The 16,998-nt window shown below is 46.1% G+C and overlaps 1 protein-coding gene across 2 annotated transcripts in view; it reads right to left on the bottom strand.

Annotated features, from left to right (window-relative positions):
* Window positions 1-2,439: 2,439 nt before the first annotated feature.
* pusl1 (pseudouridine synthase like 1) overlaps window positions 2,440-16,998 on the bottom strand; it is a 101,939-nt gene continuing 87,380 nt past the window's right edge. For both annotated transcript variants that reach the window (XM_072245069.1, XM_072245070.1), the window contains exons 7-8: window positions 7,668-7,830; window positions 2,440-4,780 (exon numbers count right to left, since the gene is read on the bottom strand). In XM_072245069.1, the coding sequence (XP_072101170.1) occupies window positions 4,773-4,780; window positions 7,668-7,830 (171 nt within the window). In that variant the 3' untranslated portion in view covers window positions 2,440-4,772. The remainder of the gene's footprint in view (window positions 4,781-7,667; window positions 7,831-16,998) is intronic.

Raw genomic sequence — 16,998 nt, 5'->3', positions numbered from 1 at the left:
ACACCACCAGTCTCAAGAGTAGCGTCTACCCTGCTGTAATAAGACTATTAAATGGTTTCCTAGTGTAGTAAGTTGGATCCCTGCCTCACAATCTGCCTCATTATGATCTTGCACTTTATCGTTTACTGTACCTGCTCTGCACTTCCTCTGTAGCTGTTCAGCATTATTATTGCTTTACCTCAATGTACTGTGTAATGATTTGATTTATTTTATTTTATTTTAGAGATACAGGTCCTTCCAGCCCAACGAGCCCACGTCACCTATTAATCTGTACATCTTCGGAATGTGGGAGGAAACACACGCGATCACAGGGAGTACGTATAAACTCCTTACAGACAGCGACAGGCGCTGTCGTATCATTATGTTAACCAGTACGGTACCACTCCGCCCTAATCTGTATAATCCGTATGAACAGTATACACAACAAGCTTGGTAATGTGACAATAATAAACCAATTCCATGACAGTGTACAGACAGCTATCAGCTACAGTAATTGAAACAAAAAGCAGTGGACTGTTCAGTCATTCAATACAATCATGTCTGATCCACTGCCCCAACACAGATCCTTCCTAAGTTACTTATGCCTGCATTATGGATACCCCAGCATGTTCAAATGAGCTCCCAGAAATATTAAATTCAAGCAGTCTTGAAAAAAAGAACTTGTTTGCATGCAAACTCCCCACAGTAATCAGACACCATTGAAGTCAGGACACCAGTTTCACTGTGGGAGGCCGCGTAAGACAGTTGCTTCGGAAGTTGGCAAGCAATCACTGTGCTATGAAACTCTACTGAAGAATGTAACATCCACTGATACTTTGAGCCCATTAAAACCAGCCAATGAGCTAGGACATCCTGATTCTGTAACATTGATATTAGCTAGGGGAAGTTCATGTTAATTGACCTTACATTACAATACTGTGGAGATAAGGTTATTGCACTGAATGATTTTCTGTATTTCCTGACTTGTGGATGAAATCAACTTTGTATGCCCATAAAACAACCCAGGGAAGGCCTATATCATGCTCCTGTCCCATCTCCATACCCTTCAATGCCTTGAGTCCAGAAATCTATTTCCCTGCTTCCTGAAGATATTCAGCGATTTGACCTCTGTGCTCGTGAACTCCAGGGACACCAGCCCCACGTGGAAAGAATTACTCATCTCACTCCAAATATCTCCCATATCCCTCATGCTGGACTCCCCAGCGACCTGTCTAACCCAGGCAGAATGCTCAAAGGTTCACAGTGGCGCTACAGGTTATGTCATTGTCTCACTGTTCCAGTAATCCCAGGTTCAATCCCCACTTCCAGTGATGTCTGCCTGGAGCTCATACGCTCTCCCCGTGATGTCTGCATTTCCCTGGATGCACTGACTTACTCCCATATCCCACAGATGTGCTGGCTGTTAGGTGATCACCCGGTAAGTGAGGAGAACCGAGGATGTGTGTTGCTGGGCTTGCGCGGGAGAACTGGTTGCAGGGAGATACACGGGGAATGGAACGGATGAGAATACTCCAAGACAGTGCAGACCTGATGGGCTGAATGAGCTCATGAGGAAATATACAATAATACGTCATTAGATTTCTTCTCACACAGCAGTCCTTGCAGTCAAGGAGTCGGTCTGATGAACTTTTGTTCTCCCTCTTATGTATGGAGAATAAAAAGTCGCAATGAAACCCACATCCTCCACTTCCTCTGGCAGCACATTTCATACTTTCACCACCCTCTGAGTGAAGTTGTTCCTATTCAGGTTCCCCTCAAATATTTCACCTTTCACTCTTAACCTATGACCTCCGAACATCAGTGGAAGAAGCCTGCTTGCATCTGACCCTGTCTGTACTCGTCATACCTCTGCTGAATTTCAAATCATTCTCCTACGCTCCGGGGAATAGTGTCCTAACCTATAACTCAGGTCCTCTCAAAAACATCCTTTGAAGTGCAACTTTCTGAAGGGCAACCAGGGATGGGCAATAAATGCTGGCTTCGCTGGCGACGCCCACATCCCGTAAACGAACTTTTAAAAAGTGTTCTCTGCACTCTTTCAATCTTATTGATACCTTTCCTGTGCAGGTAGGTGCGCAGAACTCCAAATTTGCCTTCAACAACATCTTATACAACTTTAACGTAACATCCCAATTCCTGTACTCCACGCACCTTCATAAATGTCTAAGCCCTTGCACTAACCATAAGACATAGTTCAGGACTGTGACTGTCTTTTAAAATAAATTTATTTTCAATAATGGGGAACTGAAATATAAATCACAAGTGAATTTCACACAAAGGCAATGAAACACCATTAAAGCACTGGGGGGGGGGGTGGGGGAGAGTTGCTTTGGTTGACTGCTCTCCTCCACCTCAGCCGATGCCTTCATGTGCATCAGACACTGCGCTGGAGCAGGCTGATGGAAACCCGGGATAAACGACCCTCCCTCACGCCTGCAGTTAACTGGACCAAGATAAAAAAAAACCCCAAGAGCCATGTGACCAAACGGAATCCTCCCAGGAATAGTCGCCCCTCACACTATCCAGCTGTGTTCACATTTTTTTGAAAATAAAATACATGTCAGATTATGAAACCTTCTCCGACAAAGAGTAAAGCTTTGATAGCGCACAGCCGTGCTTTACTGGTAACAATCTGACCACTTCAGCTCAGGGTGTAAGGAAGTTGTTTGCTGACCTCAAAGACACTTCCCACTGACTACTAGCACTATAACCATTCACTTGCCCAACCTTTGCCAAACTGCCCAGTGTCCCAGATACCAGTTCAAATCCTGACCTGACATGACCTGCACCTCATCACCTCAACCTATCCAAATACTCATGATGTATTTCCTCAGGATTCAAGTATCCATGCCCCTGAACACTCAAGTCTATCCAATCGCATTGTGAATGCTTTCCTAGAGATCCCGTTACCATGCCCAGTAACTCTTTCAAACACACTGTTTCCTTACCTTGACCAATGCCACAGCAAATTCACTAGACCATGAAATGCGGTGTCCTCTAACTTGATGTCAGGAGTGAACCAAAGCTTGCAAAGACGTAGGGAACAAGTACTGTTCCCTTTTTAAACTTTGCCACAGTTGGTATCAATTCCACTACATTATAAGGAAACAAATTCTACATCTTGATCGATGAGGAAGTGAACTGTAATCACGAACACACTTCAGCAGTCTAGTTATAAAAACGGCAGCACACTGTAGCTTCAATTGACATTTTGCTTTATTGAAGTGACGTGCTCGTTTAGAGAACTAAATCCAGGGTACGGCTGGCTTGGAGTCACACAAAGGTTAGGCTGGTTGAAGGCGGCAGGTTTCCTATCCAGAATGACACTGGTGAACAACTGGATTCTTCCAACAATCCAATAATTCCATGGTAACCATTATTATCCATTGAATTTTTAAAATATTAGATGCATTTAATCATTTGAGTTTAAATTCTTCAAGTGTTGCACTGATTTGCCAGGAAGTGGTTACTGTTCCTAACCCCCACACCCTAGACTGATCCCACTAACCTATCAAAGGTAGAACTTAACAAAACTTAATACCTACATCAACTTACTACCCTCTTAACCGACACAATAGGAAAGACAAGACTCCTGGGGTGCACTGGTTATCTTCCTGATTCATTACAACCGTGTTGGTAAAACGTGATCTTCTATCACTTCCACAAGTTAGAAACCTTCTAACCTTCTCCTCTCCAACTTGCTGCAGAGCCTCAGCTGCACGTGGTCTCCGATCCCGTTCACGACTACCTGTTCATCCAGGTTGCTTAAAGACATGAACCATTGTGCAACACACTGGGAAAGGTTTCACTGCCTGCGAAGTGGTGTTTGGATTATGGTTGCAGATGACAGGTGCTTTGGAATGTGAGCCATCCAAGCAGGGGAGTGGGTTTTCTGTCGTGCGCCTGACACCGGTGTGAGCTGGGGTCCATTGTTCGGCGGGAAATGAAGGGAGAAGACACTGGAGACATTCGATGGATTCGACCTGGTGGGGGACCGTGATTCGATAGAGCAAGATGCTGAGGTCGACTGACAATTGGTGAATATAACTTCTGGAAGAGTTGAGCTTCATCTTTGCGCACGTTTGACTGTTTAATTATAATGGCTCCTTGTTGTTTTTTCTTTCTTTTCTTTACTGACCCTTGAGTTAAGATTCATAAATATAATTCCTTTAATTGCATGCAGGGTGCTGTCTGTTACTTCTTGGCACTGAGTTGTAACAGGGTTGCAAATTACACAGCATCCACACAAACTGGAGTTTGTGGTGGGAGAGCCGTTTCAATCTTACAGGTTTTGGCGGGACCGGAGTGTGTCTTCCCTAGACTTATGCAGACAAGGAAACCGGCAGGGTTTCAACTGTATAGCCTTCAATATTGCTGGGGAGGATGTGATGATTGTCAGGGACTTTTCACGTGGTTGGTGATGGAAAATTCGATGGGCATCCTTCAGATGTTCCCTCAGGAAATGAAGTGGGTTTGCTCGGGTCTTTTTCACAGGATCTGGGGCAAGGACTAGGAGGTTCTGGCTCTCATTTCCATCTCCACTGTCACATTTCGGAAGCTAATTAATATATATAAGAATATAGCCTCCATCCAACACTCTTACTTCTCCATAATTTGAAACACACCCAGGTATGTTTATGCAATACAAGAAAGTTGCACAAGTCACCGACGGGACCAGACCATCCATGAACGTCAATGCCACTTGCCCTGGTAACAGCTGGAAGCAGCAGCTTATTCTGAGTTCACGGTCACTGAATTATGTCCTGTTCCACTTAAACATCTGCAATGCAAAACAAAAACCAGCTTTAAAAAAGTTGCCATGGCAACACTCAGTTCAGTTTCTGGGAGCCTTCAGGACCGAGTCGCTGAAGAAACACGGTCATTGACATCTGTCTAAGACTTGCAGCTGTAACATCTGGCATGCATTTCGGCACAACGACGGCCGGCAGCTTGAGCATCTTTAAACATGCAAGGCAAGCATGCTCTGTACACGAACAGTGCCACGCTTGTCGTCTGACCAGCGGTGTCCCTGACAGAGCTTAGGAGAAAACTACCTAATGCGGAGCTCGTATCCAGCGTGGAGAATATACAGTGCAACGTCCTGTCCGAGCCAACCTAAGTCTTCTCTCAAAAACAACAATTTTTTGGGTGGAATGAGGGCAAAAAAAAATGGAGGAACCTGTCAACATAGTATGCAATTAATGTCAGCTTCAGAAAGCAAAAAGTATGGGTCACTGCCATTAAACAGCAAAATAACTCCATGCTTAACTGAATATAGAGCCTCAATGCCTCTTCTGTAACATTCAGTTAATTAAATTATTCCACTTTCATGTTTTTCTCCAGATAAGAGAATTTCCTTGTACTTCTCTGCCAACAATTAACTGGCTGGAGTTCAGGTGACCAGCATTTAGTTGTCATTTACATGTGCTGGAATGTACTGTCTGTTGGTTCATACATGAGCCCAGTGTATGAAAGTGTGGGGGAGTTGTGTCTCTAAAAATATCTGTATATATACGACACACATCAAAGTTGCTGGTGAACGCAGCAGGCCAGGCAGCATCTCTACGAAGAGGTACAGTCGACGTTTCGGGCCAAGACCCTTCGTCAGGACTAACTGAAGGAAGAGCTAGTGAGAGATTTGAAAGTGGGAGGGGGAGGGGGAGATCCAAAATGATAGGAGAAGATGGGGGGGGGGGAATGGAGTCAAGAGCTGGACAGGTGATTGGCAAAAGGGATATGAGAGGATCATGGGACATGAGGCCCAGGGAGAAGGAAAAGGGGGGGGGGAACCCAGAGGATGGGCAAGGGGTCTCTCAAATGCATCTCCCCTATTTCACGCACATCTGCTCTCACCCCATCCTCCCACCACCCCACTAGGAATAGAGTTCCCCTGGTCCTCATCTACTACCCCACCAGCCTCCGGGTCCAACACATTATTCTCCGTAACTTCCGCCACCTCCAACGGGATCCCACCACTAAGCACATCTTTCCCTCCCCCCCCCACATCTGCTTTCCGCAAGGATTGCTCCCTACGCGACTCCCTTGTCCATTCGTCCCCGCTATCCCTCCCCACCGATCTCCCTCCTGGCACTTATCCTTGTAAGCAGAACAAGTGCTACACATGCCCTTACACTTCCTCCCTCACCACCATTCAGGGCCCCAGGCAGTCCTTCCAGGTGAGGCGACACTTCACCTGTGAGTCGGCTGGGGTGATATACTGCATCCGGTGCTCCCGGTGCGGCCTTCTATATATTGGCGAGACCCGACAGAGACCGGGAGATCGTTTTGCTGAACACCTACGCTCTGTCCGCCAGAGAAAGCAGGATCTCCCAGTGGCCACAAATTTTAATTCCACGTCCCATTCCCATTCTGACATGTCTATCCACGGCCTCCTCTACTTGTAAAGATGAAGCCACACTCAGGTTGGAGGAACCACACTTTATATTCCGTCTGGGTAGCCTCCAACCTGATGGCATGAACATTGACTTCTCAAACTTCCGCTAATACCCCACCTCCCCCTCGTACCCCATCCGTTATTTATTTATATACACACACATTCTTTTTCTCTCTCTCCTTTTTCTCCCTCTGTCCCTCTGACTATACCCCTTGCCCATCCTCTGGGTTTTCCCCCCTCCCCCTTTTTCTTTCTCCCTAGGCCTCCTGTCCCATGATCCTCTCATATCCCTTTTGCCAATCACCTGTCCAGCTCTTGGCTCCATCCCTCCCCCTCCTGTCTTCTCCTATCATTACGGATCTCCCCCTCCCCCTCCCACTTTCAAATCTCTCACTAACTCTTCCTTCAGTTAGCCCTGACGAAGGGTCTTGGCCCGAAACGTCGACTGTACCTCTTCCTAGAGGTGCTGCCTGGCCTGCTGCATTCACCAGCAACTTTGATGTGTATTGCTTGAATTTCCAGCATCTGCAGAATTCCTCATGTTTGCGTGTATATTTACGAGTTGTGTCTCTAAAAATGTCTGCATATGTACAAGTTGGATTCATGTGTGTAATTATGAATGCACATCTGCATGTTTGCAGGTATATAGGGGGGCATGCACTCCTTTAAGAAATCACGTATGTGCATATTTAGTATCTGCATTTACGTTAAGATATAGTAGTGATCATGTGTATGGTGTAAATATTTTGTGTGCCTGCACCTTTGTGTATGTACATGTCATGCTTGCATATGTATCTGTTTAGTATGTATGTGTGTGTATATATATATCTACACTGTATATCAGGGAGAGAGAGGGAAGGAGAGGAAGAGAGAGAGAGGGGAGAGAAGAGAGGAGGGGAGGAGAGACAGAGGAGAGGAGAGAGAGAGGAGAAGGGAGAGAGAGAGAAGAGGGGAGGAGAGAGAGAGATGAGAGGGGGAGGAGAGAGAGAGACGAGGGGTAGGGGAGAGAGACGAGAGGGGTGGAGAGAGAGACGAGAGGGGTGGAGAGAGAGACGAGGGGTAGGGGAGAGAGACGAGAGGGGTAGGGGAGAGAGACGAGAGGGGGAGGGGAGAGAGAGAGATACATACATATATCTCTTGCAGGCAGAGGCACATTTCTGTATCTGTGTCAGGGAGAGAGAAGGAAATGGACAACGTCTTTTCCTGTGCTTTCTCTTGTATGCAAAGATCAGGAGTCAAGATACACTCAGCTTTTGCACACTTTGCCCCTTACCCTTCTCATCGTATTCCACGCTCTTCAAAAAGAGGCCGTCTGGTGGGGCTATAAGATTCCCCGGATAGGCTCTGGAGTCACGGACCTCCAGTAGCTCGGCAACACGCCGGGGCATTAGCTTGCCCTGTCCAACAGCTACCAGAACTCCCGTCATTCTCCGCACCTGGAAGAAAGCCCAAATCAATGGTTCACCTCAGAAGAACATTCAGTGTTGGGACAACGTGAATAGTTTAAATTAACATCACTGGGAAGATACTTCTTAGCCTAGGGTCAGTGTCTTTGCTACTTCTGTCCATCCAGTCTCTCTGCGCTAAAGCTTCCTTTCTTTCTGTTGTGCAGAAGCTCCTGGGAACAGAACAGTGAAACCCAAATGGCAAACAGCGGTCTTTGAAAATGAGATAACTGCTGCAATTAAATGGCACACTCACTACTGAGGACAATCAGAAAACTGTCCCCTGGGGTGGTGAAAGAGTTCTCCGGGTATTCTGAAGATACTTTTGAAAGTCAAAACAAAACGTTGCTTGTGATCATTCTGATCCACAGATCCACTTAGGGCTACACGTGTGAAGACGTGTAGGTTATTTTTGTTCCATTTTGAAGTGTTAATGCAGTACTCTGTAATACTGCTGCGAGGCTGCTTCTGCTTTCAAAATTCACCCAGCTGCTTTGGCAAACAACCTTAAAGAGATGTACAGCAGTTTCTGTGGCCTACCAGAATCAGGCCTTCTTCAGTCTCAGTGTCCCAGGCTTACCAAACAATGAATTCTCCATCAGGGCTCTGTGCAGGGCAGCCTGACAACCATTCCCCTGAACGGAGAAAGTATCAAATGCAAGTTGTACGTATAACATTGGGTATTACAGCACAGTACAGGCCCTCTGGCCCACGATGTGCCGACCTTTTAAACTAACCCTTCCCTCCTACATGACCCTCCATTTTCCTATCACCCATCTGTCTATCCAAACGTTTCTTAAATACACCTAACGTATCTTCCTCTGCCAACCACCACCCTGGCAGCCAATTCCACACACCCAGCACTGTGTGAAATAAATCTACCTCCAACATCCACCCCCCTCTATATTTTCCTCTAATTGCCTTAAAATTACGTCCTCTCATAACACCCATTTCCATCCTTGGGAATAAGTATCCAGCTGTCCACTTGATCTAAACTTTTTATCAATTTGTACATTTCTATCAAGTCACCTCATTCTCCTTTGCTCTGAAGAGATAAGTCTTAGCTCGCTCAACCTATCCTTAAATGACATGTTCTCTCATCCAGGCAACATCCTGGTGAATCTCCTCCGCATTCTCTGTAAAGCTTCCACCATCCTTCCTACAGTGAGGCAACCAGAACTGAACACAATATTCCAATTGTGGTCTTCTGGGATTTTACAGAACATTACTTCACAGCTCTTGAAGTCAATTTAAGTAAATACAGCAATAATAAATAGCTTGTGATGGGGCAACACGTCTTTGATGTCTCAGGTTCATTTATGTCTGTGACGGGCAAACTGAGTTTGATAGTGAGCCACATCAGGATATAATGGAGGGGAATAGCTTTTAACCAAAGAGGCAAAATGTAAGAGGGAGAAAAGTAGAGAGGTTTAGAGATCAAATTCCAGAACTCAGGGCACAAGAAACTTGGAAGTGGGCATAATTGGTAGCACAAAGTACCCAGAGGGGGATTATAGAAATAAGGAGGGCAAGGCTTGGAGATTTGGAGGCAAGGTTTGGAGATTTGGAAACAAGGCTGGAGGTTTTAAACGGAAGTATTGGAGCTTCGAGAACAGGGTAAAGTTAGAGTCAAGTTTATTGCCATTTCTGATGCTGGCTGGTGGTGTAGTGGTATCAGCACTGGACTTCGAGGCGGGTGGTCCTGGGTTCGAATCTAGCCGGCTACTTGCTCACCAGTGCTGGGTTGAGTGTCGAGCTGGCAACAGACACAATGCTAAAGAAGTGGTAAGGCATGGAGAGGAATAAGTGTAACTACTTGTGGTCACCCGCACGGGCCCAATGGATAACTAACTTTACATCACATTCTCAAGAAACCGTAAATGACACAAGAATTAACACAATGAGATACAAAAGTGTAAAGTGGTCCTAGTGTCGCCATGCTGAGATAGTGATTAGGGTTGTGCCAGTTGGTTCGAGAACTGAATGATTGAAGGGAAGTCACAACCATGCAGATGCTGGAAATCAAAGTAATACACACAAAATGCAGCAGGCCAGGTAGCATCCATGGAAAAGAGTAAACTGTTAACGTTTCAGGCTGAGATCCTTCATCAGGAAGGGAAGTAGCTGTTCAGCGGGCTGCCCTTCACCAGAGCGGCCAGCTCGAGGGTGCCGGGTGGTTGGGCTGCATGGTTTCTGATGGGCCGGGGGGGTTATTGAGGCTGAAAGGAAGCCTGTGGTGAAGATCTCAGCATCAAGAGCCGGGCTGGGTGACAGGACGGAGACAGAAGCTGCTGGGTTTAGTAACTGTGAGAGTGTTTGTTCGGAAACTCACCAAGGTAGCGAGCAGTTAGATCCGGTGGTGTGGGTTGGATGGAGGATGTGTGTAGGTAGAATAGTTTGTGGTGGGAACCAGTAATGACAGCTTCTGTCTCTGGAACATTTATCTTCTAATTAAGCAACATGTTCAGCATAACAAATAGAACAGGTTCAAGAGAAAGGATCACCAGTCGATTGTGGTGCCTGCACAGTGAGCTATAAAACCACAATGCTATGTGTGGTAATCGGCAGGTCTGACTCACTGCTACCATTGCCCAACTTAGAGATGCAAAGACCATTAACTTTAAGCAAGGAAGGAGGAGGAGGTTCACCAATAATGGGGCTGGAAATACTTAATGGAAAAGTTAGCTGTAAAATATCTCTGGTGGGTGTTCCAGTTTAACAGTGTGATGGAGGAGCGTCACAGCGATGCTCTGAGCTTGGATGTACCTGACCTCGGGAGATGATGAGGGGGCACGATTGTGAAGAGACAGCAGTAGAAATTGCCAAGATCTGAAGGGCAAGTGCTTTTTTTTTTACCGTGAGATTGGCCAGTGGCTGGAATATGCTGCCTGGGGTGGTAGGAAGAGGTAAAATACGATAGAAGTGTTCAAGAGGCTCCTAGATACATGCATGTGCAGAAAGTGGAAGGATGTGGACATTGGGTAGTCAGAAGGGACATGTTTAGGTGGGCATTTGATTATTAATCAGTTCAATGCAACACTGGAGGCTGAAGGGCCTTTTCCTGCTCTGTACTGTTCTACGTTCTATGATTCTTCAGTAGTGCAATGGGCTTTTCAAGTCACACACCATTCAAGTTCTCATCTGAACGGCAGCACTAGTGAATCTAGCCAAGTGTAGAACCTGCCTCATTCAATGCGCCGCTCCCCTTCTGCTCTGATCCACCAGCAGACCCCGTGCCCTTCACACAACCGAACCCCCACACCACCTACCTCGCCCTCACACGGTGACATATCCTGAGGGATGCAAACATACCATGCGAAACATCTTACAGTAAAAGGCAACGTCAGCAGTGAGGCTATGCAGCCCGGCTATTCAATAATCTATTGATCAACTGTCGTTGTCCTGCACAAACCAAATATTCCACTTAGCGTCCAAAAATCTATCATCCCCATTTTGAATCTACTCAACAAATGAACCCCTTGAATACAGAATCTCAAAAACTTACGATGCTTGGGAAGAAATTTTCTCTTGTCATTAATTTAAAACGTGATCCCAGATCAAGATATGCCTTCATCCTCACATCTGCCCTGTCAAACCCTGTTAAAGTTTTTTGTTTCACTGAGGTTTCCTCTCATGCTTCAAAACTGCATTTCTTTGTGTTCTGTTGCATTCCTGTTTGTCCTAAATGACTGAACAAGGAACACTGAAGCACAGTACAAGCCCTTTAGCCCACAGTGTTGTGCCAGACATTTAATCTGCACTAAGATCAATCTAACTCTTCCCTCCTACATAGCCCTTAACTGTTCTTTCATCCATGTGCCTAAGAGTCTCTTAAATATTCTAAATATACTTCTACTACTATCCCAGGCAGTACATTGCCACACACACGCCACTCTGTGTAAAAAAAACTTGCCTCTAAAATTCCCCGTATCCATTTAATCTTCCATTTTCACACATTAGTCCATCTTCCATGTTCTTACCCATTCACTTGGCTTGTCGAAATCTATTTGATACCTCCCCATATCCGCCTCACAATCCACTATTTCATCTGACTTTTACAAATTAGGGTAGATGGCACTTACTTCTGTAATATAATGCTTGTATATTGACCATGAACTGCTGGGGTCCCAGCAATAATCCATGTGAGACTCCACTAGTCACAACTTCCTGACCCAAACTCACCTGTTTGCTCTCTGTCCATTACCCAATCCCTGGACCTCACCAGCAAAGTCCTCCCAACCTCAAATGCTCTAATATTGTTTGGGAATCTCCTGTGGGGTATCTATCGCACGCTGTTGGAGCAGTGCTGCCAGGATAATCGAGGACATGACCCACCCAGCCAACACACTTTTCGTCCCTCTTCCCTCCGGGAGAAGGCTCAGGAGCTTGAAGACTCGTACGGCCAGATTTGGGAACAGCTTCTTTCCAACTGTGATAAGACTGCTGAACGGATCCTGACCATGCCCTCCAAATATCCAGACCTGCCTCTCGGTTTTTTTACACTACCTTACTTTCCCTTTTCTATTTTCTATTTATGATTTATAATTTAAATGTTTTATATTTACTATCAATTTGTACTCCAGGGAGCGCAAAGAGCAGAATCAAATATCGCTGTGTTGATTGTATGCTCTAGTATCAATTGTTTGGCGACAATGAAGTATAAAGTATCAAAGGTTTTGAGTCTAAGGTGTTAGACTTGAGGAAGTCTCAATGAAACATAACATGGGATTTGATAGGGTTAATATGAACACCCAACTGCTCATATATATCTATCATTTCTTTGCTCATGATCCCAGCAAACTGGAACTCAGACCCACCATCCTGTCTTTAAATTTCATAAAATCCTCATGCACTCAATGGTCACTTCATTAGGTACACCTGCTTGTTAATGCAAGTATCTAATCAGCCAATCACGTGGCAGCAACCTAATGCTTAAGACATGGTCAAGAGGTTCAGTTGTTGTTCAAACCAAACATCAGAATGAGGAAGAAATGGGATCTAAGAACGATTGTTGGTGAAAGACAAGGTGATTTAAGTATCTCGGAAACTGCTGATCTCCTGGGATTTTCGAGCACAACAGTCTCCAGGGTTTTTAGAGAATAGTGCGAAAACTCACACCAAAAAAAATCCAGTGAGCGGCAGTTCTGTGGGTGAAAAGGCCTTGTTAGTGAGAGAGGTCAGAGAAGAATAGCCAGACTGCTTCAAGCTGACAGGAGGGAAACAGTAACTCAAATAACCACGCATTACAAGAGTGAAGTGCAGAAGTGCATCTCTGAACACACGACACATCAAACCTTGAAGAAGACGGAGTACAGAAGCAGAAGACCTCAAACCTACACTCCACTCGGTGGCCATTTAATCAGGTACAGGAGATACCTAATAAAGTGGCCACTGAATGCATTTCTTCATAATTGACAGGGGGATTCAATCTGGGGATCGAAGCGATATTTCAAACTTGGAATCACATGCTCAACTTGGGAGGCTGGCCATCCAGGACAGTTTTTAGGAGGAAGTTCTCCCCAGGAGTAACAGTCTTTTAGAATCTTTGAGCTCAAAAGGCTCCATTGCTAAGCAGATTCAAGGCAGAATTGATAGATTTTATCCAGACCCCAGAAGCAGCAGCCACTCAGGTCTGCGGTGACTCATATCACTGTTCCGAACTCCCCCACACAACCACACATGGAGTCAGCTGAGGTCTTGAACATGAGTGGGTGTTGAATGCATGCTCCTCCGACTCAAGAGGTGAAGGCATTACACTTCAGCCAAGAGAATAATGAGAGATGTGCACCAGCTAACCCAAATCTATGTGTGGCTAAGTAACAGCAAGTAATATCACAATACAGCTCCAGATGTTCTGCTTTCCTCCGGCATCACAAAGACATGGTGACAAGTTAACTGGCTACAGTAAAAACAGCCCTTAGTGTAGGTAAATAGCAAAACAAAAGAATCAGCAGACACTTGAGGGACATGAGACAGAGAATAATTTGTAGGGGCATGGAGAAAATGAGAGGTTGAGCAGGACTATTGGGAGCTGGCAAGGACTTGATTGGCTGAATGGCCTAAACTTCGTGTTGTACTCAATCCATTGTTGCCTCTTTCGCCAAAATACCTGTCAGACTTGAAATTTTATGGTCAAACGCCCACACTGTTTAATTGAGACGTGAACGATTTTGCAGATGCCGGAAATCTTGAGCAACACACAGAAAATGCTTGAGGAACTGAGCAAGTCGGGCAGAAATAAACAGACGATGTTTTGGGCTGTAGTCCTTCATAAAGACCCTCTGTAGATGCTGCTCGACTTGCTGAGTTCCTCCAGCATTCTGTGGGTGCTGCACGCAGTGTAATTTTTTTTGTTTAGACTCTCTCACTCAGTCAGCAGGGGTCTCATTTGGCTCTCTGCTGCACTTATCTCCAGCACCCTGAGGGATGACTGAGCCTGCACTGCCAAAATCCCAGTGTCCATTATGTCTGGTCCTCCCTCACCTTTAGCCAGCACGGCATTTCCAGAAAGAAGGGAAATTCTGTAGAAGAGGTGTTCTATAGACTCGAGGTAATCTGATTTTGGGTGGACGTGGCAAGTAGCAAACAAAGAGTTCTTACACTCAGTGCAAGTGGTACTAGGGCTGTGAGTCAAACTAATGGACTTCCAATGAAAGCAGTTTCCTTTACCCAGCCCTTGCGACATTTTAGCACACTGGCCAACATAGACTAGACTATCCTTTCTGAATGGACCGTGGTCTGGATTGGCAATTCAAATGCACAGAAAGAAGCTGTAGAGAGTAGTGAGCACAGCCCAATACATCCTCACCATCGGTAATACCTTAGAATCAGAATTGGGTTTACTATCACCAATATATGTTGTGAAGTTTGCTGACTGTGCAGCAGCAGTACAATGCAATATGTAATAATAGAGAAAAAAAATGTGAATTACAGTAAATACATATATGTAAAGAAGTTAAATTAAATTATTAGTGAAAAATAGAAATAAAAAAGTAGTGAGGTAGTGTTCATGGGTTCAATGTCCATTCAGAAATCAGGTGGCAGAGGGGAACAGGCTGTTCCTGGATTGCTGAGTGTGTGTCTTCAGGGTTCTGTACCTCCTTCCTGATGGTAGCAATGAGAACAGGGCATGACCTGGGTGACGGGGTCTTCACCCGCATCTCCTCCATTTCCCGCACTTCAGCTCTCACCCCATCCTCCCGCCACCACAACAGGGACAGAGTTCCCCTTGTCCTTACCTACCACCCCACTAGCCTCCGGATCCAACACATTATCCTCCACAACTTCCACCACCTTCAACAGGACCCTACTACTAAGCACATCTTTCCCTCTCCAACCCTCTCCGCTTTCTGCAGGGATCAGTCCCTCCGCGACTCCCTGGTCCACACGTCCCTCCCCACAGATCTCCCACCTGGCACTTATCCCTGTAAGCGCAAGTGCTACATCTGTCCCTACACCTCCTCTCTTGCCACCATTCAGGGCCCCAAACAGTCCTTCCAAGTGAGGCAACACTTCACATGTGAGTCTGTTGGGGTCATCTATTGCATCCGGTGCTCCTGGTGCGGCCTCCTCTACATCGGTGAAACCCGACGCAGATTGGGGGACCGCTTCGTCGAGCACCTCCACTCCGTCTGCCACAACAGACAGGATCTCCCAGTAGCCACCCACTTCAACTCTGCTTCCCATTCCCATTCAGATATGTCCATACATGGCCTCCTCTACCGCCATGATGAGGCTAAACTCAGGTTGGAGGAACAACACCTCATATACCGTCTAGGTAGTCTCCAGCCCCTTGGTATGAACATAGAATTCTCCAACCTCCGGTAATTCCCTCCCCCTCCCTTCCCCTATCCCTATTTCACTCTGCCCCCTCCTCCAGCTGCCTATCACCTCTCTCTTGGTTCTGCCTCCTTCTACTACCCATTGTGTTTTCCTCTATTCTTTCCTCACCTTTCCTGCCTATCACCTCCCTGCTTCCCCTCCCCCACCCCTTTATCTTTCCCCTTACTGGTTTTTCACCTGGAACCCACCAGCCTTCTCCTTCCCACCCTCCCCCCACCTTCTTTATAGGGCCTCTGCCCCTTCCCCTTCCCCCTACAGTCCTGACGAAGGGTTCTGGCCCGAAACGTCGACTCATCGTTTCCACGGATGCTGCCCGACCTGCTGAGTTCCTTCAACGTGTTGTGAGTGTTGCTTTGACCCCAGCATCTGCAGATTATTTTGTGTTTACAGGGTCCTTAATGATGGACGCCACCTTCTTGAGGCATCGCTCCTTGAAGATGTCCTGGATACTACGGGGGCTGGTGCCCGTGATGGAGCTAAGCTTACAGCTCTCTACTGATGGTGATGCAGCCAGTGAGAATGCTCTCCACAGTACATCTGTAGTAATTTTCCAGTTTTCAGTGACATACCAAACCTTCTCAAACTCCATATGAAACACAGCTGCTGTCCTGCCTTCCTGAGTCAGCATCTCTACATGAGAGAATGACTCAAGAAGGCAACATCCATCATCAAGGATCACCCCCCCACCTATGATTACGTACGCTTGTACAGGTGACAATGAATTTGGATTTTCTGCGTACATACTGTACCCTGAGATCCCAGCCTGTGTCAGCAGTATCCCTTCCCCCCCCAACCCCACCTTTCCGACCATAAAAGGAATTCCCACATCTACCGCAGCCTCTAAAATGCCTACTTTCCTCTCATATGCAGGAAAACTCTTTTCACACCTCTCTGCTTTCCTCTGCAGGATATGGAAACATAGAACATAGAAATCTACAGCACATTACAGGCCATTCGGCCCACAATGTTGTGCCGACCATGTAACCTATTCTAGAATCTGTCTAGAATTTCCCTACCGCATAGCCCTCTATTTTTCTAAGCTCCATGTACCTATCTAAGAGGCTCTTAAAAGGCTCCATTGTATCCGCCTCCCCCACTGTCACTGGCAGTGCATTCCACGCACCGACCACTCTCTGTGTGAAAAACTTACTTCTGACATCCCCTCAGTACCTATTTCCAAGCATCTTAAAACTATGCCCCCTTGTGTAAGCCCTGGGAAAAAGCCTCTGGCTATCCACACAATCAATGCCTCCCATCATCTTATCAGGTCACCTCGTCCTCTGTTGCTCCAAGGAGAAAAGGCCAAGTTCACTCAAC

The sequence above is a fragment of the Mobula birostris genome, chromosome 27 (assembly GCF_030028105.1).
Source record: "Mobula birostris isolate sMobBir1 chromosome 27, sMobBir1.hap1, whole genome shotgun sequence".
NCBI lineage: Eukaryota > Metazoa > Chordata > Chondrichthyes > Myliobatiformes > Myliobatidae > Mobula > Mobula birostris.
The sequence above is the reverse complement of the archived record's forward strand: the minus strand, read 5'-3'. Positions and strand labels throughout refer to the sequence as shown.